The 26,978-nt window shown below is 54.3% G+C and overlaps 2 protein-coding genes across 2 annotated transcripts in view; one reads left to right on the top strand and one right to left on the bottom strand.

Moving 5' to 3' along the window:
- Nucleotides 1–1,563, bottom strand: part of HID1 (HID1 domain containing) — a gene marked incomplete at its 3' end in the record, with an annotated part of 28,241 nt that extends 26,678 nt beyond the window's left edge. The window contains exon 1 of the mRNA XM_084273550.1: nucleotides 1,379–1,563. Within this exon, the coding sequence (XP_084129676.1) occupies nucleotides 1,379–1,444 (66 nt within the window). The 5' untranslated portion in view covers nucleotides 1,445–1,563. The remainder of the gene's footprint in view (nucleotides 1–1,378) is intronic.
- Nucleotides 1,564–4,741: 3,178 nt separating this feature from the next.
- Nucleotides 4,742–22,254, top strand: CDR2L (cerebellar degeneration related protein 2 like; the record flags this gene model as incomplete). The annotated part of the gene is made up of 5 exons (XM_084273448.1): nucleotides 4,742–4,820; nucleotides 17,002–17,114; nucleotides 18,395–18,543; nucleotides 19,495–19,659; nucleotides 21,369–22,254. The coding sequence occupies 5 exons, from the start codon at nucleotides 4,742–4,744 to the stop codon at nucleotides 22,252–22,254; spliced, it is 1,392 nt and encodes a 463-aa protein (XP_084129574.1).
- Between the last annotated feature and the right edge of the window lie 4,724 nt (nucleotides 22,255–26,978).

Below are 26,978 nucleotides of genomic sequence, written 5' to 3' on the forward strand. Positions count from 1 at the left end.
GGCATTCGGAAGAGACTTGGGAAAAATCCCTTCAAACGTTAATTCCTCCAGTTCTCTTTTTGCCTAGGGATGTTGTGGAACATCCACGATAGGAGGTTTTTAAGAACACATCCACAAAAGCCATTCCTGAGCAATGCAGATAGAAGTGATGCTGCTTAAGAAAGTATAAACACAATCTCTCAAAGGCTCTTCTTACTTTTTATGATTCGTTCTCCAGTCCTAGCCTTCATCACCTGACTTTTCACAGATTTTCTCCTATTACTCTTTACTCCTTTGCATTCATACCCTTTTCTTCTGAACCCATTCCCCATTGTGGAGAACTTGGGGATGATGGCTGAAGAGTATTCTCAGCAGCTGTTACTCCCTCACCACCAAAGGCAGCTCAGAACAGCAGTTCAGGAAAAAAATAAAGGTCCAATTTCTCAATAGAGCAAACCCCCCCCTGCTCCTTAGACAGGCAGACAGTCAACTAACTGTCTGCCAGTGCACTGCTGGGCTCCAAACTTAAGATAAGAACTAAACTAGCTCCCAGGACACGAGCAACATCTGTCACACCTCTAGGCAACCACCCTCCCCGTACACTGCCCTGACTTCCTTTCGCTTAACTCCTTCTCTTCAGCCTGCGGAGCGCAAGCAGCGTTTCACAGGTGGAAGCTGCTGCAAAAACACTCACCCCAACAACGTCGTTGGCCAACAGCCCCTTTCAAACCCCACTAATTTCTATTTTGGGGGAAAAAATATATATATTGAGAGAGAGAGAAAGGGAGGCACTGCCAAACCTGGCGGTGATGTAACCTGCTGCGGAACACCCCGGGAGCTGTGGGCATCCCTCGCCACAGCAGGGCCTGGGTCCGCTGCCACAGGCAGAAGCACAAGATGTCAGAGGAGGCGAGCGCGGCCCCCCCAGGCCCAGCCCCGCCAGGCCCGACGGCTGCCCCCGGGAACCGGCCGGTGCCTGGGGCTGAGCGCGGCCCCACAGCGTCACTCACACCCCCCCACCACCCGCCAGCGACACGGCTGATGGGCCCAGCTAGCCCGGACCCCCCCATTAGCTCCCCAACCGTGGCGAAAGACCCTGCGGTGCTGTCACCCGCCCCGAGCCCCCCGCAGCCCCGTCCCCACGCAGAAGGCACCCGGCCGGCCCCTCACCAGGGTCGGGCTGCGGGAACAGCGGCCCGGCCTCCCGCTTTCCTCAGCGCCCGGGGGTTCTCGAGGCAGGGCCCGGGGAGGGGGGGCTTGTCGGTTTGCCCCAGCCACCTGCGGGGGAGGCTGAGGCTCCCGTCATGGCGCGGCCCCCCCCCCCCTCCTCCCTCCGCCGCCCGTCATGGCGGCCCCCCCCTCCCTCACATCACCCACCGCCCGACATGGCGGCCCTCACCTGGGTCTTGGTGGTGAGCTGGATCACCGCCTTCCTGAAGTTGAGCTTGGAGTCGGCGCTGCCCATGGTGCAGCCCGGCTCGGCGGGGCTGCGACCTGCCAGCCGCGGCGGGCAGGGCCGTCCCTCACGCCGCAGATCCCGCCTCCCCTGCTCGGGCCGCCGCGGCCGCCATCCCCCTTCCCCGCGCCGGCGGCTCTCCCTCCTTCCCTCCCTCCTGTCAAACCCGACCTCGCAGGTCCCGGCCCTCCCGCGCCCCCTCCCGCATCCCTCCCTCCGCCCACGGCCGCAGCTCCTCCCCCGCCGGGCCGGCAGCTTCCCCCTCCTCCTCCCGCTGCCTCCACCTCCCCTCCTTTCCCGGCTCCATCTGCCACCCTTTCCCCGCTTCGCCCCTTCCCTCCCTCCATCCCCTTTTCCCTCTCCTCCTGGCAGTCCCTTCCCTCCGCTCCCTTTCCACCCACACTTCGCTCCCTGTGGCCGTACTCCCTCTGCACCCTCCCTCCTCAGAAGCACCTGCCTCATTTCACCCTCTCCCAGCCCTTCCTCGCTGTCCCCTCTGGCCGAGGCTCCCTCCCCCTTCTCTGCCCCTCACCTTCCTTCTCCCTCCGCCTCCCCCTCCATCAGCTCCCTCTCCCAAGTCTGACACCCTTCTTTCTCTCTCAGCCCACAGCCTTTGTCCTCTACAGCTCCCAGGCAGAAGCCCCCGGACAGCTCAGTTTGGCCCCCACCGCAGAGCCCAGCCACTCTCAGCAGCCTTCCTGGAGCTGGGATGATTAGAGGAGCAGCAAGATACCAAGGGAAAGAGTTCTGGGCTGAAAGGGGCCCATAATAACCAGGTTTTTACCAAGTACCCTGTCCAAGCACCTTATAACAAGCTTGTTGCACAAGGTGGACCATTAACCCTGATTAAATTCTACCCACCTGCAAGGAAAGGACGTGGTATAACCCTGGGGGAATAGGGATTGAAGATCTGGTCCTCATTAAACACCTCAGAGCAGCTGTTAGAGGTGATTCGGTGTTCCCTTTGAAGCTATCATCACTGGGTGGCTCTATGAAGCAAGGCAGGTCTCTTTGGTGTCGCTAAGTTACGTTTCACATGCCAGGCTCTGCAAACCTCCTTTCTTCAGAGGAAACATGGTAATTCTAATCATTTTTGCAAAACAGAGCAACGTGCTGGCTCCTCAGCTGGACCAGACTGTGGGGATTCTCATTTGTTGGCAAATAACCTGTGTATAAATCACCAAAGTTCGATTATATCGAGTGACGGGGCAGACCTGGGACATCCTTGTAAAACCCAGAAGAAAAAGATATTTTCACAAAGTCATTTCACCTGGCTTCTGCTGCCAAACAGTCTAGGGCTTTGCATCCAAGCACTTGCTGTGGTTATGTTATACAGAGAAGTGTTAATAATTGTTAGGAACAGAATACTTTTCACAGGCAATTATTTTCCCATGAGTAATAGTTCAGTTGGAGGAGACCTACAAAGATCATCTAGTCCAACTGCCTGACCACTTCAGGGCTGGCCAGAAGTTAAATCGTGCTATTAAGGGCATTGCCCAAATTCTTCCACACTGATGGGCATGAGAAAATTGTGATTTTCTCATTTGTATGTTAAAATTGCCTAGAAAAAAAATCCAGGAGCCATTCAGAGATTACTTTCTCCTGGATATAACAAAAGGGCTTGATTACTGAGTTATAAACACCAGGTTAAAAGAGACTCCTTCCTTCTGATCTGGAACCACGTGAAGGCAGAAGCCTTTCCAGGCAGCCACTGAGTTTTGGGAACATGTAGACCCATATGAAGAGGTCTACAGGGAGACAAGAGGAGAGGAAACTCCTACAGTTTCTCCATTATTCCCTGCTTTACCTCCCTCCTCTGGTACTGTATGTGAAAGCAGAGCACTAGCCATCGCTTTAATCACCCCGGCTCTCAGCTGCCTGTCACTGCTGCATTGGACAGAGTTTTCTGACACAGATCCCATCTTTTCTGGCCTCACAGTCTGCTGCTCTTGCGTAAACATCTTATATTGCCTTTTCTGTAGGCATCTCCACAAGGTAATGCAAGCAAGTATAAACCCAGGGAGCTCCATCACACAGAAGGCCAATAATAATAATAGAAAAAAAATCATCTAAACCCACTGTCACATGAGTTAATTTGGACTTCAGAGTCTCTGATGGATTTAGGATTGACAAGGACAAATAAACCCCCTCGGACCAAACTCAGTAGTAGCAAGCAGGAGAAAGGCTGCCTTCTCTAAGCCCTACTCCCTTCAGCTGAAAAGCAAGTACCAAAATCTCAAGTATTTTCAGAACTTTCCTGTATGTAACAGGCAACTTTCCTCCTCAGAGCTCCACAAATCCTCATTTCTCTAAATCTGAAGTGCCTTCCATCCATCAGAAAGACACAAGAGTTTCTGCTCAAAAGATTAGAGACACTCCTGCAGTGGAAGCACTGATTTCTCCTCAGGATGCAAGACAGAGAGAACACAGGGGGAGAGGGAAGGCACAGTGCTAAGGTGACGCTGTGGGGCTGGTTGTGGGGTTTCTCCTTTCACAGCCCCACCTGGGGAAGCCTAGAACACCCCCACCTCAAAGAGCAATGCATCCAAAGCCACCCAGGCAGAGAAGACATCCCCACTGAAGGGTCCCAAGACGTGCCCAAAGCTACAGAGAAGCCCATGGCAAGGCCAGGGCACCTCCATGTCCCAACCGGCGCTGAACCTGACCCCCTGGGTTGGGGACAGGGACCCAGCGGGAGGCACAATAAATACTAGGGGTGGGCTGCAGGGCAGCTCCCCCCACCCTTGCAGCCCGGGTCACCCCCACCTTGCCAGCCCCAAACCCCGCTCCCTGCAGCCCCATGGCCCGCGGGAGGGCTGGGTGGAGAGGAGGAGGAGGAAAGGGGGGAAAGGAGGAGGACGGTCTCGCCTCGCCCCCCCCTTCCCTCTCGCCGGGTTTCCTTGCAGCATTTCCATGCTAGAGGTCTCCACCGAGCTGCGGAGAGAGGATCTGCCTGGCTGCGCCGGGCCCTCTTCCTTCCTTTGTGCATCCCCCAGCCCCGTGCAAGCCGTGCCCCCCCTCCCCGCACCAGCCGCCACGTCCCCGCTTCATTCTCCCCCCCCGCCCCGGAGCCTCCCCCGGCCCTGGAGGCAGGAGAAAGCCGCCCCCCCGGGCAGGCAGGGCTGGGGCAGCGGCGAGGCGCCGGCTGCCACGTCGTGTCATACCCCCCCCTCTCCTCCTCTTTCCCGGCCCGGCCGGGGCACCGAGGCCGCACCCCCGCCCGCATCCATCCCCGCTCCGCATTTTCGGGGGCGGCGGGGTCCCCTCTGACGGATGCTTCGCGTCTCCCCGAACCGCTGGTGCTAAATGCTGAGCGCCGACAGGATGGAGGAGTTTCAGAGCGAGGAAGAGGAGCCCTGGTACGACCAGCAGGACCTGGAGCAGGGTAAGGATGAGGGCACCCCGCAAGCTGCCAGGGATGGCGGGCCGGGGGATGCGAGGGCAGGGAAGGGGCCGCATCCCGGGTGCGGGAGGGTGGGATACCTTCTCTCTAGACTCGTCATTTGCTTGGCAAAGCCAGCTCCTCATCCTGCGGCGGGCACCTCCATGGAAATCTCAGCTCGGCTGCTCCAAGCCACTGTCCTGGCCGTGGAAAGTTCAAACCTGCTGGGTAGAGGCAAGAAAGCCCAGAGCTGTCCTGGGAACCAGGGTGGGGGGGGAAATTTGGGTGTGTTCCATCCACAAAAAAAAAAGCTGGCTCCCCAGAAAACTTGCTGCAGGCAGAGTCAAACCTAGGTAGCTGTGACATTGCTTTCATCCCAGGGCAGCGGCAGGTAGAGTTGGCGGGCACACTAGTTAGACATGAAATGCATGGGATATAATGTGCTGCTAAGCCCAGGATGCTGAAAGCATTTCCCCAAAAATACTCTTGCTGTCCAAGCCTAAATCCAAAAGGGATCTTCAGCTTTTAAGTCACCCAGTGACTTTGTGGAGATGTTTTCTGCTCAGCCATAGAAGCAAGAGAAATTGGGAAGGGGGGGAAGTTTAAATAAATAATAATAATAAAAAATCAAGGCCAAGCTTCCAACAGCAGAAACAGCCTTGTTAGACAATAAACACTGACTTGTGTAGGTTGTTTTGAAGTAACGGTGACCTATGCTGGCACTAGTTTCTGTGTGATGTTTGTCCTGAGGCTGGACAGTTGGTCGCTGTGGTATCTGGAGCTTTTTTTTTAAAAAAAAAAAAAGTTTTATTTTGCTTATCTTAATATTTTGAGTCAACACACAGTAAGTAAATAATGGGAAGAAGTCCCCTGCCAGGCTAGCAGCCCAGGAATGAACCAAACTGATTTACCAACGCGTAGGGGAAACAATTCCTGCCCAAATCCCCCCTCCAACGTGTTGCACTATACCTACAACCCATTTATCTCTTTGCTCTCCCCAGCTGACTGTCAGCAGGGACACACGGTCCAGCTGCAGTGCCTCTGCCCACACTTGCTCCATTATATCACCATTTAAAGTTTACACAACTTCAGCTGCAGAGCTGAGCCCCAGCAAGGAGTACCAACCAGCCCCCCCCAGGGAGCACTGCAGCAGGTTTTTAACCCCAACTTCTTAGTTACCAGGAAGCATCCAGAGCAGGATGCTGGGCCCTGTTCTTTGAAACACAAGGCTCGAATTAAGCTAGGGCAGAGGAGGGAGATGGAGCTATCAGCTGAATAAACAGTGCAGCCTTTGAAAGCTCAGAAATCCACATTTCTGGGTGACGTCTTCCCATGGCTCACAAGGGGCCTGGGCACTGGTCCAGGGGGAGGATGCAGGCTGAGGAACAGCAGAACTATGGATGAATGTAAGGAGTGTTGAACAACGTGGGACTGACCGATTGATTTATTTGTTTTAGCTTAACGCTGTCCCTGGTGTCAGGTCTGTGAGTCAGCACCAGCACCCTGCAGCCAGCTCACAACAATAAAACCACCTTCCCACCACAGGCCAGGTTCCCAGCTCTGTCCCAGCAGCATAAATGCAAAATAACTACCCCCAGCTGAGGGATCAGTACTGGGGACAGACTCCACCTCTGAGCACGTACAGATCTGGAGGAAAACAGACCCAAAACAAAGCCCAGCTGTGGAGTTTGCAGCATCCTGTAAGAAAGAGGGTTGCAGGGGCTTGCAGGAACTCAGGAGGAGAGATGGGGAAAGGCTTTAACTAAAATCAGCCAACTGGAAAGGTCCTACGGGGTAATTACAACCATAATTAATTTGTATGGTGCACAAAGCATCGTGAGGGACAGTGCTAGACTTTGTCCCCATGGGCTGTGCCTCTGCCTTACAGCCCGAGGTCTTTGGAGGTGGCTCAGCCATGAAGCTGCTGGTTTGGAACTGGGGGGGATGGAAGTGTGGTGTAGTGTACATCCAGCCTGGCACGGCTTTGAGGTGGGCCATGGGCATTGCTAAGAGGATCAACATGCCAACAGCCCTGGGGGTGCACAGAAGCCCATGCCTGGCAGCAGTGCCAGGAAGGCAGAGGACAAAAGCACAGGCTTAAAGAGTGTTCCTAAGGAGCCAGGGCCAGAGAAATGAGAAGCAACCTAGGCTAGGAGAGTAGGGAAGGTTCTGTGAACCAGTTGGTTGCTGAGCCTTTATCGTCATTTCACAGCATCATCAAATATTTATTACATTTACATCCAAAACTGTTTGCTAAGCAACGGATGGCTTAACTGGGAGCTCTGCAATGATTATGTTAATTAACCATTTTAGCACCACGGAGGAAATCATGCCTCCAGCTCCACTCCGAGCACCTGTTACTTTCCTCCCCATCCTGCACAGAGCTTTGGCTAGCTGAAATAATCCATTTTTTCAAGAAAATAAATCCCAATGACTCTCTTTTCCCCCCCTGAAGTGTCCACAGCGACTCACTGTGTCCACCACGTGCCTTGGAGGCAGCAGGATCTGGTTTCCAGCCTCAAGGCCCTTACAGATTCCTTTATCCATTCCCTAGCAGGCTGGAAGCACGATTCAAGGGGACTTGACAGTGGCCTGGAAACAGTAGTGGTGTCCTCTGAGGAGTTTCATTTTCACAGTGTTTCCTCTGGGAAAGTTTTGTGATTTGAAGATAGAGGTAAAAATGGAGCTCCAATTGCTTGGTGGCATGGCTTTGCTTATTGCCAGGCTCTCCAAGCCTGAATGGATGTCAGCACTGTGTTGGTTCAGCCACAGCTTCACCATCCACAGGCCAGAGAATGCCTCTGAGCATTAAAACCAGACTACAGCGATGGTGAACCTTTCTACAGCCCTTGGGAGCTGATGATGTGGCTACAGTTGCATCATACCCTGTGTACAGGGTGTACGTGCAGCCAGACCCCAAGAGAATAAATGAGCTAAAATTAGAGAGTCTGAGCTGGGGATAAGTAGGACCACCTTTTCTGTTCATCAGAAGCATTTGTGTGCAGAACAGCTGTGTGCCAACTCAATCACATCCGATCCAAACAGAGCAGGGACCAGACCCAGCATCTCTCTGCCAGCCTTCATCTCCCCACACCAGCCTCCCAAGCAGAGTCCTCCTCACAGCCAGCCTGCTCCATTCCCTGATCTCCACAGCTTCCCCACCCACCGGCAGCCAAAGAGCAGAGTGCAGCCCAAGCCACCCCTATGCTCCCTGGAGCCCAAACACAGCCTAAGTGCTGGGGCAGTTCCTCCTCTGTAAATAAACTGGCCCCACGCTGCTCTGAGCCAGGCAGCAGGACCAGAGGTAGCACAAGAACCATCACATCATCTCACTGCCACTGCCAGGCTGATAGTCCTCTCCTCCTGGGCAGCCACCGAAACCTTTGGGCCAAACCATCTGCAATGCAGGCTCAGGGCTTTACAGCTGTAACCTCTAAAGGTCTCCAGATTTAAGTATCTTATTTTAATTCCTCCTCCTCCTGCCAAGCATCCGATTGCATGCTGAGAAGGAGAATGACACAAGGTGCTGAGCTTGCACCACTCCCAACTCATCCACGTTAAGACACAGGGGTCACCCAGCAGTGATGGGCTCCTGGCATCAGGGTGAACCCAGAGGAGCAGCACTAGCACCCATACACACATCACACACCCTATGTGGGGTGGTCCACAGAACAGCAATCCCTTATCAGCTTGCCTAAAGGACTCCCTGCTGCAGGGAGCAGGTGGTACCCCAAATTCTCTCCCTCATGATGCAGTTACCCCAGCAGTCCAGCTCTTGCCTGTCCTCCAGGAAGGCAGTGGTTAACTCACTGTCCTTCCTCCCCAGCAGCAAGCCCAAAGGACAGAGTTTTGCTTGCAGTAGCTGAGCCACTTACTTATTTAGCAGCACAGTACAGCAGGCAGCTTATGGAAGTGGAAAGTTTTCAGTGACTAATTGCTGAGCTGCTTGGGAATGACAAGAGGGGGACTAGAAGAGTCACGGGAGACAAGGAAATAAGGTGACAGGTTGGTCTGAGGAAGGGATGTGCACCTCAAAAAAAAAAAAGAGATTATATATATAAATAGATATATATAGATGTGTTTTCTTAGAATAAAAATTCCCCCTGTTCCATGAAGGCAGCAAGGAAACGGGGCATAAGAGCCCCACACAGCAACTTCCAGGCTCTCCCTCCTGATGTCCCACAGAAATGCCATCCTACATCTGCTGAATCCCAGGGACATATTTCCAGCTGTGGGAGGGAACAGAGTTAGAGGAACTGCTGGCAAAGGAAGGAGAAGAGGCAAGGCCCCAGGGAGAAATCAGGGGGTTCAGTATCTCCCACCCTGAGGCAGTCAGCTAGCAGCAGCGCTTCTCCTTGGCAAAGGCACGTGCAGAGGATTTATGGTCCCAGTCCTGAAGGGCATTCCCCTCACAGCAGCCCTGAGCCCAAGGGCTTGGAAGCCAAGGCACCAGCTGCTAGCACCCTGCACATGGAGTCTGTGTGTGTGTCCCCTTGCTGTGTCTTCCAAGCCTCTTCCTCTCCTCCTGTGCCAGGCAGCACGGGCTGGTGACAGGGTGGATGCCACAATCAGGAACCAGGTAGAGCTGAGACAGCACCAGGGGCTGATCCTGCTCCTGCTAAAAGCAGCGCCAGGCTAACACATGGCTTGCTCCTGAACACACTCCATCCCTGCTGAAAGGCCTTTCCCCACCTCTCCCAACTAATACACCTGTGAGCCCACACCAAAGGCATCATTAGGGCTGCCATAGCTTCACCTTAAACTGCTTGAAAACACACATGTAGGCCAAGAACTTAGGAAGATATCTCCAACAGAAAATAACCTGGAGGAAGGAGACCAGATGTTACACAACTGCCAGCCTTTGCACAGCTGGGAGTTTTAATGTGATGTTGTGTTGGAGTTTGTTCTCTGGGTTTTCCCCTCCCATGGGTATTTAACAGTCACAAAGCAAAAGCTGCCAGTTCCTTTAATGCTTTAAACAGCCCATTCCTCTGCAGCCTTCTGGGAAGCCTCTCTGGCTGATCCTGTGTGTGTTGCAGCTGCTCTGGTGTGGCTCTGTTAGCTTGTCTCCTCCATGAGGAGTTCAGTCAGCTGAGCATGTAGCACCCAGGCCCACCCTGACCCCTTCCAGCACTGCAGCTGCAGCAACAGCAGTTGGAGCTAGGACATTATCATGGCATCTTCCAAACTTTCTTGGTCCACAAGCAAGTGTTGAGTCCTGGGAAGGGACTGGGAGGTGGTGGCTGGGCACTGGTGTCTGCAGGAGGAGGCAGCACATCATCCCAATGGACATCAGTCCTTGTGGCAGAGCTGCTCCAGGGATGCTGGTTTTGGTGCTGAGCTCCTGAAAGAGGCATTGCCCTGCATCCTGTTGGTATCCACCACGGTCAAGACTACTTACAGACACACCACCACCTTGAGAGGACACCAAGTATTTTGCCACCCCCTTTCCTTGCAAACGCAGACTGCAGCACCATGTTCCTCCTGCTTAGCTCCACAGACAGCACTGATCACTCACTCAGATCAGGACTTCTTCCCACCTGAGCATCTCCAGCCAGTGAGCTCAGCTACTGGAGAAAGAAGCCTTCAGAGCACATCCCAGCAGTGTGGGGGTAGCAGTGTGCAAGACGACACTCCAAAGCCAAGGAGAGGTGCGACTAGAGGAGAGGCAGGCAGCTTTTTGGTGTTGCTGCAGAGGGTCAGGCTGTCTTCTGCCTTCCATGGCTGTGGAAGAAGGATCTTCTCTGGCACATGAGAAGTAGCAGATAGCAGCCACAGTGCTGGTTGGTGGCCTTGGGGCTGCCAAAGGTGGCAGCTGAGCTGGACTTTGGTTGCTCCCTGATGGACCAAACCACTCAGGACCAGTGGTCCCTCCTGCCTCCTCCCAGCAAGAGGACAGCAAGGGCAGATGAGTTGGCTGGCAGCTCCTCAGGGTAGGGGAGTGTGTTGTGTGGCTGTGGCAGCCCCGTTGCTGTGGGCACCCTGCCCTGCCACACGAGCACGATGACCTGTCCTTCACAGGTCCCCTTTGCCCAGGGCTCTGCACGTGCACAGCGCTGCGGTGCAGCCACAGGAAAAGGAGACACATAAAGCCTCCCTGGAGCTAATCCTCCTCATCCATCCTGGCTCAGCTATAACCTCCTGTCCCCAAAACACACTGTGGGGATGAGATTCCCACATGGCATCAATCCACATGTCTGTGTCTTTAGCTTTAAGAGAGCAAAAGCCTCTGTTCACAGTTCTCTGCATCCCAACCTAATTAATTAGAGCTTTGCTGCCTGGAGGAGGTGTGCACATGGCAAAGCACTGGCTGCCTTTCTACCCCCTTTCCTCGCTTCTCCCCAACAGCCCCAGTCACGTGCAGTTATTTAGGATGCTCTCTCACTCAGGTGCACTGCCAGAGCCTCCAAGCCACCACTCACCCAGCTCTTTGGAAACATTTTAGCCTACAAGCCAAACACGGGCACTGAGGCTGTTTAGATAAGAGAACAGCAGGGAAAGACATGGATGGGGGCCCAAGCACGGCCCAATAACACACTCTGTGTTATCATGCTCTAACAACGTGGCACAGCACACACACAGCACACACTGCTTGCTGCAGGCACCAGGATGGGACCACTCTCTGTGTGTTTGTAGAGACACAGGCAGCTTATAAGCAGAGGCAGGGCTCAAACATTAATATATTGCCCCACTCAGAGAAGCTTTGGGGCAGAGGATGGCAGAGACCAGAGAGGAAGAGGTGAGCATGGATTAAAAAAAGCCAGACCAGCATCAGAGAAGAATTTAAACAAAAAGGAAAATAAAAGCTGGTGGAAAGGAAATATTGAATAGGACTGAAAAATACACCACAGCAAAGAAGGGAGCAGCAGGGGCGGAGAGGCTGGAGAGCACAGTACATTGCAGATCGTGCATCCCTGAGCCCCATCTCAGCCTTCCCCTCTCCTTGGCAATGCCACTTTTGCTCAGGACACTAAAGGCAGCACGGAGGGAACTGCTCTCACCATGCTGCATTTGCCTTGACCCCCTGCAAACCGTATCTCTCTGCCACTACCTGAGCTGCCCCCCCTCCCAGGGACGCTTGCAAAGCCGAAGCAGCCCAGGAGTATGGCACAGATTGTGCAAGAGAAAGGAAAGGGAAAGAAAAGGAAGGAGAAAAAGCAAGCAGGAGATCCAGCAAAGCTCATCAGGCTAAGAGAAATGCCCCTGTGCCCAACAGCAGCTCGGCCTAGCTAGAGCTGAATCAAGGAGGGGGAAGAGGGGAGGACACGGCTGTGCTGCCAGGGACTTCGCACCCAGCCCTGCCAGAGGCATCTTCCCTTCCTGCTGCACTGGGCTGCTCTGCAAAGCAAACCCAACCCTGCCTTTGCAGCACACCAGATTACACCAAAACAGCAGGTCCCAGCGAAAAACACACGGGATGTCAAGTGCAAAGCTGATTTGGGTTGGAAAGGCCAAGTTAAGCCAGCATAAAAGGAACAGAGAATCTGCCCTTCCAGCAGTGACACTGGTGGCTCTCTGAAAGCTCAGCCTGGCCATAGGAAACACCATCATCTGTGGAATGGGCACACCAAAATGGCTTTGCTGCATCTAGACATGCCTGCAGGTTGTTTGCTAGATGATGTCAGGTGGCACTTGCTTCTCTGCACCCCAGCACGTTCCATTGCCAAGGCTTGTAAGGGCTAAGTACAGATTGCCTCCATCACCTGTCACGGAGCAGCAGTGAGGGATATGCAAAAGCTGATCTTTATTGTAATGTACCCAGACAGCACAATCCCTTGCAACTAAGAAGAAAAATAAATGAGTAGCAAGTACACCCTACCCTGGGGTAAACCAGCACAGCATCATTTATTTCGATTTTGAAAGGAATAATTGCACCTACCCTTGACTCTAAGTACCCGTGTGTAATGGAGCAGACAGCAAATGCAATTAAATTAAACGTCAACAGCATTAAACATCAGTTCTTAACTCTCAACCTACCCCATCCATCAGCTAACAAGCACCCTGAACATCCCCCAGAGACCTCCACACCAGAGCTCTGCTCGCTGCTCCTCCCTGCTCTTTAGCTGGTGAATCCACCATCTGCAGCCGGAGAGGAGCAGCCCTGCCCACCGCCCAGCCCTGACCCTTCAGGAAGGGCCAAGTAATTCCTTAGTAGGTGCTTAGCTGAAGAGAAGCTGCAAAACCACGCTCCCTAACCCCCTGCTTTTTAGCTCTGTGAGCCAAAGGACTTCCAGCATCCCCTACAAGTCTGCTGGTCTCACAGGACAGGGAGAGGGTGGGGTTATGGAGAGGTGAGGAGCAAAGCACGGCAGCCCTCGCCTGCGTTTGGAGCAGCAGGCACATTCTCTCACAGCCCAAACACATGAATCCCTCGATGCAAGAGAGACAATGGGGGGGAAAGCCCAAAGCAGCCGCTCCAGATGGTGGTTTCCTGCAGAAAGCCTCCTTGCCAAGGACCATCTGAACAGCGACTGCACCAGCACCACGCGAGAGCAGCCGAACCCTCCCCTGCCCAGCACCAGGCTCGTGCTCCCCCAAAGCCACAACAGAGATGCTGGGGAGGAAAAAACCCTCCAGGGAGCAGGCTGTGGGACTGCTCTGCCCCACCAGATGCTGGGAAGGCAGAAATGGTTTCAGACTCTCTTTGTGCCTCATTGGAAGCTTCTGGGAAGGCTGGGGCAGCTGGGAAGCGCTCGGCTCCACAGCAGCCCCAGGCAGGGCACATCTGTCCATGCCATGCACATCTGCCCGTGCCAGCAGTGCTACGGGATGCTGCAGCAGGGAACACACTGCAGTTTATTCCTCAGCCTTTTGCAGTCAAAGACAACCTGCTGCAGCTTTTGGATCAGGACTTTTTTCCAGTTGCCCAGCAGAATTATTGCTGGGCTGACCACGACCTCCAGAGCTTCAGGACAGCCACTGCCCGGATGCAATGCCCGGCTGTGCTCTGCTATACCCAGCACTGCTTGGATTCAACTCCTGCTCCATTCCCACCATATGGTCTCTCTTCTCTTCCCCTCCCTCCCTGCTCAGGCGCCTTTCCCATGGAGGCTTGCAGGGAAACGCAGCCTCCGTCCCTCCCTCTGCTCCTAGGCACAGCTCTTTGTTTGGGGACATGGGGTGTCTCCATGGCTGGTGTTAATTAGAAGGGTCACGTCAATGCTTGTGGTACCACAAGCCAGGGGGCACCAAGCAGGACAGTTTGCATCCACAGTTTTCTCCCAAGTAGGATTTGGGCAGCACTGGGTTCCCCCCCAGTTTTTAAGTCAAACATTGGCCATGCCACAGCAGTGCCTTGGGTGCAGGCAGGCTGCAGAGGGGTCGGGTCCATCAAGTGGACACAAGGCACAGCCACTTCCCACCACTTTATTTCTCTGTCTGTGCCAAGAGAGGAGGGGGAAGGGAGGCATCAGCATAGCTGCTAAATTAGGGCAAGTCGTACAGCACTGGCTGGTTGATCTGACAGCAGAGGAGCAGAGAGGCACACAAGAAATTATGGGGAAACAAGCATCATGCAGAGGGAATCCCCAGATTCCTACACAGCACCTTCCACACACACACAACTTGCTGAAAGATTCATGATCAGGTTTCCAAGGTTTGGAAGGCTGTGCTGAGCCATGGATAGCACAGATGAGGAGGGATCTGGTCTGACAAGGACATTAAAGCACTTCCAGACAGCATCCCCTCCCTCTCCACAGCCCAGGGGAGACCAACAGGTGGGGAAGAGGACTCGGACGCGAGGGGGATGGATGAGACAGGATTACAGAGGATGCTTTGGCTGGCTGGCAAGGCAGAGAACAAATGAGTGTGTGTGATGATGGCTGAGGCAGTTAAAAGGCCCCAAAAGAACCAATTCCCCCATGTCCTCAGAGCCTGGAGCCTCCCAGGTCCTTACACGGAGGAAGAATCAATTTCCTCCTCGGCGCTCAGCCCCGTTCGTTCCCGGTTCCCACTCCCCCAAACACTGCCCATTTCCCCCAGTAAATTATTGCTGACAGAGCCCTTTAAATTACAATGCAGGATCTTACACTGCCTAATCCACTTAACTCAACCCCAGCTGATTAAATTGGATGCCATATGGTGGGAGAGCACTGGTGTAATCCGTAGGGATGGGGGACACACTTGACTCATTACCTGGAGCGCAGCACGGAGCCCTCTCACTGCACGCCTCTGCACGGGGGCCCTGCTTGCTGCAGGGGATACCATTTGTGAGGTGCTGGTCTCCAGCAGTGACACCAGCTCTTGCAAGGTGGTGGTGCCATTAAACACAGCCCCCCAGCAGTTTAAAGGCACAAATTGTCCTCCAGCTCCACCAGCATCTGGCTGCTCCCCCACCCCCAGCTGGCAGAGGGAACATGCAGCCTCCCAAGGGCACTTTGGAGATGAGGGAAAATTGACTCTTAGGGAAAACAAAACAATAATGAAATAGGCAGGGGAGGTCTGTCCCTGGGACATGGGGGGGTATCTGGGCTGCACCAGGAGCCAGGACCGCAGTTCCCCCCAGCCCAGGTCACTGTAGGATTATAATGTTAAAGGTCTCAGCCTAGAGTAACCCCCTGCAGCACAGGCACAGCTGGAGAGCACATTCCCACATAAAGGGGACATTTGGGGATACACCCAGCAGCTGTTGGCTGGGCCACATCTGGGGAGCCCCAGCCCTCTGGCACCACTCGAGCTGCATGGAAACAGCCATCACCCAAGCTGATGGCACATCAGCCTTCCCACGTGGCAGCAGGAGCCCTCAGGAGAGCCCCTCACAGGACCCACAGCACTCCTGGTGAGCACCGTGTCCAAGAGGGCAGCACCAGTCTCATTTCGTGATGTGCTACCCGAAGCATGAGAGGTCAGTGGTCTCCCCAGGCTCAGCATACACCCCAGGCATCTGGCTGCCCATCCTCCTGTCTGAGCAACCAAGAACCCCCCTTTCCTACTCATTTGCACAGTCAAATTAACCGCTGGATGAAGCTCTAGCTGCTCTCAGCCCCAGGAGAGCCTTTCCAGAAGACATCTTTAGCTGCAGAGGAGCATGACAATGAGGTGGGAAAATGCCAGGACAGGAGCCCAAGTTCCCCCATACACCACAGGAACACCCAGCCTTAACCATCTGAAGCTGCATGACAACCATACCAGAGGGACAAAGAACAACAACACACACACCAGGACCAGTTTCCTTACCTTTAGGAGTGGTAAGGTTGGAGTTTCCATCTGCTGCTAAGAACTAGAGACTCCCCCCAGGAGAAACAGGAACCCCACAATCCCAGGGAGTCAGGCTTTAAAGCAGCAGCCAGTTTCTGTGAGAGCAAGGGGATGTCAGTGAAGGCAGCTGTGCCACCTCAGGCCTCAAGCAGAATCACCTGAGGGGCTCAAGCTTTGGCCCATGCAGGACTCACAAGGTCCTGGGGCTTCTCCTCAACCCAGGAGGCAGCAAACCTGGTATTTCAAGCCAACCACACTGTCAACATCTATTTTCCCCTGCGCTTGTCCTAAAGTCCAACTATTTCAGGAGCTTCCTAAGGGCATTTAGAGGTGGCAGAGAGCAAATACAGAACAGTTTGTCCTCAGCCCAGGGCTGCCCTGAGAAAAGAGCTGTGGACCCGGCTGACTCCGCGTGCTGGGGATGCAGGAGGTGCTTCCCAGCCCCCTCGGGCCACACATGGTTTTATTACTCCTGTCAGTCTGTTAGTGGGTGATGGATGGAGCCTGAGGAGGGAGGCAAGGCATTCCCTTCATTAGAGATAGCAATGTCATTTACAGAGCATCCCCAGGGCCCCCGTGGGGCTTTACCACCCCTCGCTCTCATTCTGAGTGATGCTGAGCTCCTCTCAGCCCTTCAGGTCTCAGCAATAGGGGATGGAGGTGCTGAGTACCTGGGCCTGATCCTGGCTACACAGTGTGCAGTGCAGCACAGAGGGGTATGGAGCCAGCCAGGCGCCAGCTCCTCGTTGCATGGAGGAACTGCCAGCGTCCCAAGCTCGGCTTCCCTTCCATCCTGCAGCCCAGCACGCTGAAGGAGGCCAGCACATCCCCTCAGCAAGCACCCATGTCTAAACCTGCCAATAGAACGAGCTCTGGGTTTGGTGCACAGTGCTTGGTGGGGTGGCATTTGGGGACCCCCACCACATTCCCCCCCCCCGCCCAGCCCAGCATCAGGGACTGCAGCAGCTTTGTCCCGTCTGCTTTTCAGACTTGCACCTGGCTGCAGAGCTGGGGAAGACGCTGCTGGAGCGCAACAAGGAGCTGGAGGACTCCCTGCAGCAGATGTACGCCACCAACGAGGAGCAAGTGCAGGAGATTGAGGTAGGGACACCGCAGGGCCAGGGGTGGGGATGGGAGCTGCTCAGCCACCGCTGTCACCTCAGGGTGGTGGTGGGGAAGGGGCCCTTCCGCTGACAGCTCGGGTGCCTGGAGAAGGGATGTGCCACGGGGATGGGAGCTAAAGCATCTTTGGTATGTGGAGTAAGGTCTGGTCAAGCCTATCCCGGACCTGGAGAGGATCCCTTCCCTCCCCACAGCGGGGTTACTTCCCTCTTCTCACATCTCCTCCAGATGTGCACCCCAGGTTTGGCACTGGGTTGCATCTGGGGCACGCTTGGCCTTTCCCTGCCCACCCACCAGCCTTCACGCTCGCGTCTCTTTGCTGGGCTGCTGCTTCTCCTTTATTCCAGTTATTCATAATCCTGTTTGTTCCCAGCTTGCCCCTCGGCACCCCTATAACACAGCCCCCTTTGTTAGAGGCATTAAATAGCCCTTTCTCCAAGAGCTGCAATCTAACCCGCCGTTTCGAGCATCCTTTGGGGTCAGGGCAGTATTTCTAAGAGCTCACAGAACTGAGCTTAGAGGCTTAAACCTGCTGTGCTTTCATCCACTGGAAAACTTCTAGGGATCTGTGAATTAAAGAAAAGGTCAGAAAACCTCTGATTTAAAACCCCCTGGAGCAGGGGAGGGCTGTGAGAGCAGCACAGGATGGACACAGGGACACGACAGCTGATGTCCAAGGAAACTGGTGGATGGATTTAGCCATCCCCAGCAGCGCTTCAGAAGCGTTTCCAACATGGGTTTGGGTTCTGGTCCCAGCTGGGGTGAGCTCTCGGGCAGATGTCCCTCTCCTGGTCTCCTCAGGGTAAACTCTTGTGAGGTTAGACTCTCAGGAAGGGGTCTGCAGGCACACAGAAACTGCAGGTCTCCTCGTGTTTCACGGACTCAGAGTTGTAGCCTCAATTCCCAAGGAAATGCAGCTTCTGCCATCGATCTGTCAGACGATCCAGTAACCAACCAGCCAGTTCCAGTCACCTTTGGGTCGTGCTCCCAGGGATATCAACTTTCTTTGGGAATAAAAAAGCAGCTGAATAGAGACTGAGGTTGGTGCCCTTCACAGAGGGCAGGTTCAGTCATATTTTATCCACAAAACTGTTTACAGAGGGCCGGGGTATGCTTATCTCACCGGTGGAAGATGCTTCAACCAGGCAGAGGATAAATTGGCCACAAAAATCAGAGGAAGCAAAGGCTGTAGGAATTTCTGCCTTGGAAACAACCTGGGGTTTGGATGTGGAGTGTTACCCTTTCACTTCTCCTTGCAGTACCTGACCAAACAACTAGAGATGCTGCGGCAGATGAACGAACAGCACGCGAAAGTCTACGAGCAGCTGGACCTGACAGCGCGGGACCTGGAGCTGGCTAACCAGAAGCTCGTGCTGGAAAGCAAGACATCCCAACAGAAGATCCAGTGGTATGGCTCCCCCTCCTCCCACCGCAGCGATGCTGTGCCCGAGGGACCTTCCTTCCCCCTGCCCAGAGGCAGCACGTCTTTGCTGTTGAAGCCGTTCTCTTATCACTCAGGTTTTGCAGCTGGTTCCAGCACGAGCTGGTTGTGCTGATTCTGGTTAGCAGAGGCCAGCTGCAGCACAGACCCCCCTGGGACAAGGGCTGGGGGAAGGAGTGTCTGAGGCTGCCAGGAGAGAGGCACAGCAGCCTCTTCTCCTCCTCCTCCTCTTCTTCCTCCTCCTTGGTGTTTCCTTGAAGAAGAGGCACATAACCAGGTCAGGGAGGTCCCCAGCACACAGCCCAGCAGAGACACTAGGCATGGAGCCAGCATTTAGTGAAAGCCTGGCTAGTCCATGCTGGAACAGCAGCTTGTCGATAACTTCTTCTCTCCTAAAACAAGCCCACGGTCAAGGTCATCCCTGGAAACAACAAGCTAAGCCGTGTCCTTGCAGCACAGCACCCTCTGCAACCAGCTGTGCAGAGAGGGAGGTTTGGGGCAGAGACTTTGACAAGCTGCACTCACAGCCAGAACAAAACTAAATCTCTGCTCAGTCTCTGTTTCTTTACAAGAGGATGGGGGTAAATCGCTCTCCTGCTTGCTTTTAGTGCAGAGACAATCCAGGATAGCTCGTACGGCCCAGAGGCGACTGGTTTCCCCACCTGATTTGAGGACAGGAGGTCTCACATTAGTGTGATCCTCTGCCACAGCTCCAGCACCCCCCTGTGAACACCTCAGTGCAGGAGGGACCATACAAAGACCAACCACTGCCATGACAAGCAGCCGCTGCCGCTCTTCCAGGGCACACGCTGGACACTGGAAGCCCAGTTCTAGACTGGCTTTCTCCGTAGGGAAGCCCCCCCACCTTTCAGGGACCTATAGCACCCCGCTTCTTACCTGTGCTCCCTCTCTCCACAGCTTGACAGAAACCATCGAGGGGCTGCAGAACCAGGTGGAGGAGCTGCAGAAGCAGGTGGAGGAGATGCGGAGCCTGGAGCAGCTCCGCATCCGGCGGGAGAAGCGGGAGCGGCGCCGAACCATCCACACCTTCCCCTGCCTGAAGGAGCTGTGCTCCAGCCCCAGGTACCCAGCCTCTGACCCTCTCCCCCACCTCCCCTGCCCATGAAGGTGGGTTAGCCCCTCTGGGGGTGCACAGAACCCCACATACACCCTCCAGGGAGGTCTTGGCTCTGCACCAGAGCTGAAACTCGACGCTGGAGGTGAAGGGCTGACCTCCCTCTCTCCTGCCTGCCCACCTGAGCAGGTGGTGTTGGCAAAGAGAGCCTTCATCCCCAACAGCAGCGATGCCTCCAATGGAGAGACATCAGCTCTGTTCCAGAGGGCAAGAACAGCTCTGCAGGAGGATCTGGAGACCCCAGGGAGCTGTGGGGAAGAGTTGCTGGCCTGAGGGGCTGTGACCGTCCTGCACAGCCACAGGGAGCTGTGTGGGAACACAGGATGCACTGCTTGAGCTGTAGATGGCTCAAACCAGCCTGTCCCAGGGCAGCCCCCCCCCAGTAACACGCCACGTGAAGGGGACCCTTATCTGGAGCTGCCTCCACAGCTTCCCTTCCTGAAGCAGCACACTGCTTCCCACTACAGGACCAGCATCTCCAGCACACTGAAACCAGTTGAGATTGTGTGTTTGTCCCTATAGCCACCAAGAACACCAGTCCCACACCCCGATGTGCCTCGTGCTGCCCAAACCCCTTCAGCACCATTGCACGCTTGATCCTCCTGAGCGCCCAGCAGCGTGTTAGCTCGCTGCCCTCACAAGGGCAGCTCTTGCTCAGCTCCATCCCCAACAGAGGCTTCTTTCAATCGATAAGCAATCGATAAACTTTGCTGCTGAAAGGATCCCCTGCCAGAGGGTACGGCCAAAAGCTGCTTCTACTGCAGCTGCAACGGGGATGTCAGGAGGGCATAACCTAACCCCCAGCAAAATCCACTTAATGTCCCTGTGGCTCCTTTCCCTGCAATGCCCCAATCCCGCTGTCCCCCCCCCGCTGCCTCGGGACCTCAGCTGGGCTGGCAGAGCTGTGGCTGGCTCCAAAGGTCAAGCTGCCCTTCAGGAACTTGTCAGCCTGCTCGCTGCCCCCACCAGCAATCACTGGGGGAAGCCATGGTGCTTGCTTTTTCCCCAATCTGTTCTAACTACATGGGGTGTGATGGGTGCTTCACCCAGGAGAAGGAAAATCTGATTTCCTGACAGGCGGGTGAGGGAAGTGGAAATGCTCATTATCACTTCCAGGCAAGGCAGAAGGGGCAAAAGTCTCTGCCTGCCTCCCTTGGTCTAGAAACCTTCTCCCACTCTCCCTGGAGCGCATGCCAGACACAGGGCAATAGAGCTGGTGCTTCTGGTTTGTGGCTGGGAGGGGTTTGGGGTTGTTGGTGGGGAGCTGGTGAACTCCAACATGCAGCAGGAAACACTCAAAGCCCTCTACTTTCAGCTCAGGGTTGTAGCACTCCAACATGGGTCCTAGCTTGATGGCAACATTGGTGGCTTGTCCACTAACTGAGTCCTTTACCTGGTAGGGTTTCATTTCCCCTGTCCTTTCATCACTGCTATCAAGTGAGACTGCAGGGCTCTGGGACAGAGATGGTCTTTGTATGCAGAAGAGCCACAGCCACATCTTGTAGTCTCCTGGCACGTGGGAGGAGACCTATCTCACTCCCTGGGCTCAGGTGACCTTCCTGGGCATCAGTGGAATTACTTACCTGACAGGAAGACACCAGTCCCTCATGGCCTGTCGCTGGGTCAGACTCTCTCAAGGGCCTTTCTTCTTCTCCAGGTATGAGGATGCGTTCCAGGTCCACAGCTCTTCCACGGAGTTCAACCAGAAGCCACTGGAGAGGGAGAACGAGCGTCTCCAAGCCATGGTGAACTCCCTGAGGTCCCAAGTCAACCAGGAGAAGCAGCGGAAGGAGCGGGTTGAGCGGGAGTACACCTCCGTTATTCAGGAGTACTCGGACCTGGAGCAGCGGGTGTGCGAGATGGAGAACTGCAAACTGCGCATCAAGGAGCTGGAAGCAGAGCTCCTGGAGCTGCAGCAGATGAAACAAGTCAAGAAGTACCTGCTCAGCAGGGAAGACAACCTGTCCGAGGCCCTGCTCGAGCCGCTGAATAACGCCCCGGAAGCCGACTACATCGACCTCTCTGAAGAGGAGGGAGGGAAAGGCCACGGGCCATCGATGACACCCTCCCCAAACCACCCCGTGCGGAAGAGCTGCAGTGACACAGCCCTCAACGCCATCGTGGCCAAGGACGCGGTGAGCCGGCACGAGGGCAATTACACCCTGCACGCCAACAACGTGCGCAAGCGCGGCATGTCCATCCTGAGGGAGGTGGACGAGCAGTACCACGCCTTGCTGGAGAAGTACGAAGAGCTCCTGAGCAAATGCCGGCAGCACAAGGACAGCGTGCGCCACACAGGGGTCCAAACCTCCCGGCCCATCTCTCGGGATAGCTCCTTCAGAGACTTCCGCGGAGAGGGCCACGAGTTGGAAGAGAGGAAGACCATGGAGAAGACCATCAGCAAACACGTGGAGGCCGTGGACAAGCGGCTGGAGCAGAGCCAGCCCGAGTACAAGGCTCTTTTTAAGGAGATCTTCTCCCGCATCCAGAAGACAAAAGCAGACATCAACGCCACCAAGGTGAAAAACAAGAGCAGCAAGTGAGTCCTGCCGCTCCCCCAGCTCCCACCTGCCACCGCCACAGCCCCCTCCTCTCTTCAGCCCCAGGCAACGCCACGTGGCCCCGCTGCTTGGAAGGTTCTAGAGGTCTACGAGCCAGAACATGGAGACTCCACTGCCTTGCTCTGAGCCCGGGCCGCGGGCAGCTCGCTGGGACACCTGTACATTGTAGTTAGAGGATTTCAGGAACCGCGTGAGGGATCTCTGCATGAGCCGCTGCCAGGCAGCAACGCCAGCCACACCGCCGCACCGGAAAGCCGGCCGCCTCCTCCACCCTCTCCAGCTTCTCTTACAGCCTGATTATCTGCAAGCAAAAGCCTGGATCGCCTCCAGCACCCTGCCACAGCTGGAGTGATTCGAATAACAAGCCTTGGGAACCTGAGGGGCTGCTCCAGCACACCAGCCCAGCTCTCCGCTTGGCTTCACGGCTAAGAACCTACGCTTGCACCCAGGAGACATCCCTCCACACCTCCCCCCTCCCCAAAGGGCGGTATCTTCTTGCTGTTTAAGCCATTCTCTCTCTTAGCAGTCAGGTTTTTCAGCTCTTTACAATGCAAGCTCATTGCAACTGGAAAAACTTGAAGAGAAACAGTGAACTGATCGTTCTGTCTTCATCAGTACCACGTAGTGTTCCAGTCCATACCCCCCCCCAGACTCTGTAGGCATGTGGGATTCCCTCGCTTTAAACCCCACCCCCACCCCAGTATTTCAGCCCAGGTGAAGCACTGTGCCTGGTAGGAACTTGGTGACCAGGACTTTCCCATGAGCTAGACAAGAAGTGCTATTACAGCATCAGAGACACGCTTTCATCTTGTGGGCTGGGTAGCAGCGCTCCACACTGTGCTCCTCAAGAGGTTACCCCACTGTAGCAACCTCCTCAAATGTGGCTTGCATGGGCTTCCAAAACTGGCTACCAGTGGCTCACATGCAAGCAGAGGGGTGAAGCATCACACTCACACAGCATCAGGAGCGCTGACCACGCTTTTGATCTGACCATCTCCCCAGCCAAGAGGGCAGGTTTCAGCCTGCTGCTGGAAACAACCTTCCTTGGCTGAGATACTGTCTCCAAAGGTTGTCACCCCTCGTGTTCCAGTTCACTTCCCAGCACTGCAATCCCACCTTTGCCTCCACAGACATGCAGCCAAAACGCCACTGCCGTCTCAGGAATCACCCCTTTCTGTTTCTCATGAACCAGACGTTGACCTTGGTGTGGTCACAGGCAGAGAAGCAGCATCTCATGACAGCTTAGGCAACACCCTGAGCACCGAGCCACACAACCCCAGCAGCTCACTGTAAGCTACCTATTCTGTACCCACCTGGAGCAACTTCAGGCCAGATCTGGATTGTATTTTCACCAGCTTCCATCCCAAAACCTAGGGGAAACGGTTGGCATTTTTGCAAGATTAAGATAAATAAATGAGAATGTGGCTTTTGGAGGGAGGGGGAAGACTGTTCTAATGTAATTATCCTCTGAGTCCAGGGCCCTGATGTTCCAAGGAGCTACCTGTCCTTCACTCACCATGGAATTAAAGCAAAAAGAAAACCCCAATCCACCCCAAAACCCACCCCAAAACCCCCCTTTTTCTTAAGCTCTTGGTTAAGCTGAGTACCACAGAGGTAAGTTGGCAGGAGCACGATGCCCAAACCGCACCAGAGGTCATCTCAAACCACCCACCCAACCCACCCACCGCGCCGCTCGCCCACGCGCTGCGATTTTCAGGTGCCCCACGGCCCCAGACTGGAGACACACCAGGAGCCTGAGGCACGGCTGTGGCTCCCAGCTCTGTAAGAGGATGGAGAACCTTCATGCCTTATTTATTTATAATGGAAAGCAGTTGTCTAATAAAATGAAGATAAATAAAAATGACCCAACAGCAGCACGGCAAGCAGCAGCGCCGATTCGCTCGGAGCACTCAGCACCCTGTTCGTTCGGCATCTGTAGCAGGGGGATGTCTGAGGCAGCCTTGGACAGGTTGATGGGATGAGGGGGAATGGCACTAAGCTGGGCCAGGGAAGGTTTAGATTGGATATTAGGAAAAAATTCTTCCCTGAAAGAGTTGTCAGGGCCTGGAACAGGCTGCCCAGGGAAGGGGTTGAGTCACCTTCCATGGATGTGTTTAAAAAAGGGTAGATGAGGTGCTCAGGGATATGGTTTAGCTTAGGATGGGAATGGTTGGACTTGAAGATCTTTAAAGGTCTTTTCCAACCTGGTGATTCTGTGGTTTGAGTAAGCCAGTGTTGACTCTGCTGCTGCAGAGGTGTGGGATCGCCTTCCCCTTCCTTTTCCAAACAGCCCCATGTGAATCAGCGCCACAGTTAAGCAGCCAGCAGATTAAATATATATATTTTAAATGCTTTATTCTCAAATAAACACCAGTATCCTCAAAGCTGAGACTTTACAGCCCTTTTTAAGAGCAGCAGAAGAGTTCTTCCTTTGATTTTCATGTACAATTTGGGTCAGGAAAACGCTTGAGGCTCCTGTGCAGGAAGCAGAGAGGCTACACTGAGCTGTACTGCTCCATTATTTATATAACATACATTCTATGCACTCGGCCTGCTAACGTGTGCTGCACAACTAAACCCCCTCTGTCCTTAGCTTGGGAGTCTCTATGAAAACACACCAATTCTAAGCTTGCCATTCAACTGCTATTTTTGTTTTTGGCCTTTCTTGAAAAAACCACACAGCCCAGAACGAACTGGTGTTAAGAAACATGATTATTAGCATTTGGCTTAACAAAGGAGCAGCTGCTGTAGATCAGCAGTTTGTTCAGCAAAGTGCTGAGGACAATCCTTTTTCCTGCATCCAAAAACATTAGTGGCCATTTATACACGTGTGAGTCAGAGGCACTTGGGTTTGTTTCCTCAGTGAGGCTTTCAGTGATCAGAGGAGGGGGGAAAGGAAATCAGCATCTTCTGGCCTTTTGTCTCAGCTTCTACTGAAAGTTTTCAGATTGCTCTGAGAACACCAAGGAAACCTGCCCTGCTCCATGAAGAGGGTGAGAGCATCAAACCACGCTGTGTGCCACAGGAACTGGTGTCACAGAGCGGCCACTGGAACGTGCACCCTCCTGCTGCAGGCCTGAAGGAAAGAATGGCCATGGAATGGGTGAGAAAAGGTAGGATAGAATAGGAAATAATGGTCAGCTTCAGAGTCTGGTAAAACCAATGCCCCTATTCAGGTCACACCATTAAGATAAGAAGGGCTGTGAAGAGTTCAGTGCTGGGTTCCAAAGGTGACATTCAGACAAGCACGTTCCCACCGGGTCTACTCTGGCATCTCACCGGCTCAGAAAGGCACCAGCATTAGAGAGGGAGGTGGACCACCTGAAGGGCAGATTCGGTGGTTTTATAGAGCTCGAGCTCCCATGGGGACAGAGATTTCCTGACCCTGCAGTCCTCCCTTCCTTACAGGAGCCAAGAGTCCTGGGAAGGTCCTTCAAGGTCCCGACTCGCTCCCACCTTAACAGCTCGTGTCCCAGCTCACACAAGGAGCAACCGGCTCCCTGGACACATCAGCTTTTCCATCACATTTCAGGATGGCTCCTCCCAGCACTTGTTCACCAGTGACCACCAAATGGGGCCAGGCAGCATCAATACTAAGGCAGTTTGTGTCTCCAGCTTTGATGCCAAGAGCCTGGCTCTGCTTGGGTCGTGCCCAAGCGAGACCATGGCACCCCAAACCCTGCCTGCCAGGGAGAGCTGTCTCCAACCATCCAGAGATCCTCCTGCTTTTACCCAAGGCTCTGTGGGTATCTCCATCAGCTAACACACCACAGGAATGAAGCAAAACCAGAGAAGTGTCCTCTTAGATGGGTCTGGCTTTGAGCACGTGACCTCCCACCCAGCACCTTTCCCAGCCCCTCTGCACCGTCACTGTCCTTGGTGTTGTCACCAGGACAATCACAGGGTGACACGTTTGACAACAGCTGGTAAAATGAGTCATCCCACTTTGGGTAGTTTACCCATCCCTCTGGCTACAAATCACAAACACTTACCTGTTCCCTGTTAGGAATTAAGGTCACCAGATGGTGTGATTTGTCTCTGACAGTTCTTGGGTTTTTCCTCAGAGCATTCTGCTCTCAGACAAGTTTGGATGGGGGAAGCAGAGCAGGAGAACCCCAGGACACAGAGGTTCTATTAAAAGGCAGCTCAGAGCCCTCCTGCCCCCGAGTGCTGCTCAGCCTCAGCCAGGACTGACCAAACCATCAATGTTTGGGACTTGTTCCTTTCCCCAAGGCCTCAGTTTCCCAATTTTGTGCTGATTATCTAGCTGGGATCCAGCTCAGATCCCCAGTCACACGCTGCCTTTAGATCAGTTTCAAAACACCCAGTTTTGACTTCATTCACAGTTCTAAACAGAAGATCATCAGCTCTTGTCAGAACACCAGAGCTCATGACAGCCCCATCCCTGCTTGTGCGTTTTCCTGCTGCCAGAAACAGTGATCCCTGCCCCTCTGGAACACACACCCTTCTCGTCAAGCCAACCTGACAGCTTCAGCAGGAGTAAGAGCTGAAGGGTTTCCACCAGCTTTTCACTCCCCTGCAGCCCCCTTCCACCTCAGCATCTCTCTTACAGACCTGGAAACACCTACGTGCTGCTGCACCAGCATTAAAACCCCCTAAATGTTGTAGAGAGACGTGTACATGTAATGTTTTCGTGCTCTTGAGCAGATAAAAACCTGAAACACCCCAGTTACAGAAACTAGAGG

The sequence above is a fragment of the Gallinula chloropus genome (assembly GCF_964237585.1).
Source record: "Gallinula chloropus genome assembly, chromosome: 20".
NCBI lineage: Eukaryota > Metazoa > Chordata > Aves > Gruiformes > Rallidae > Gallinula > Gallinula chloropus.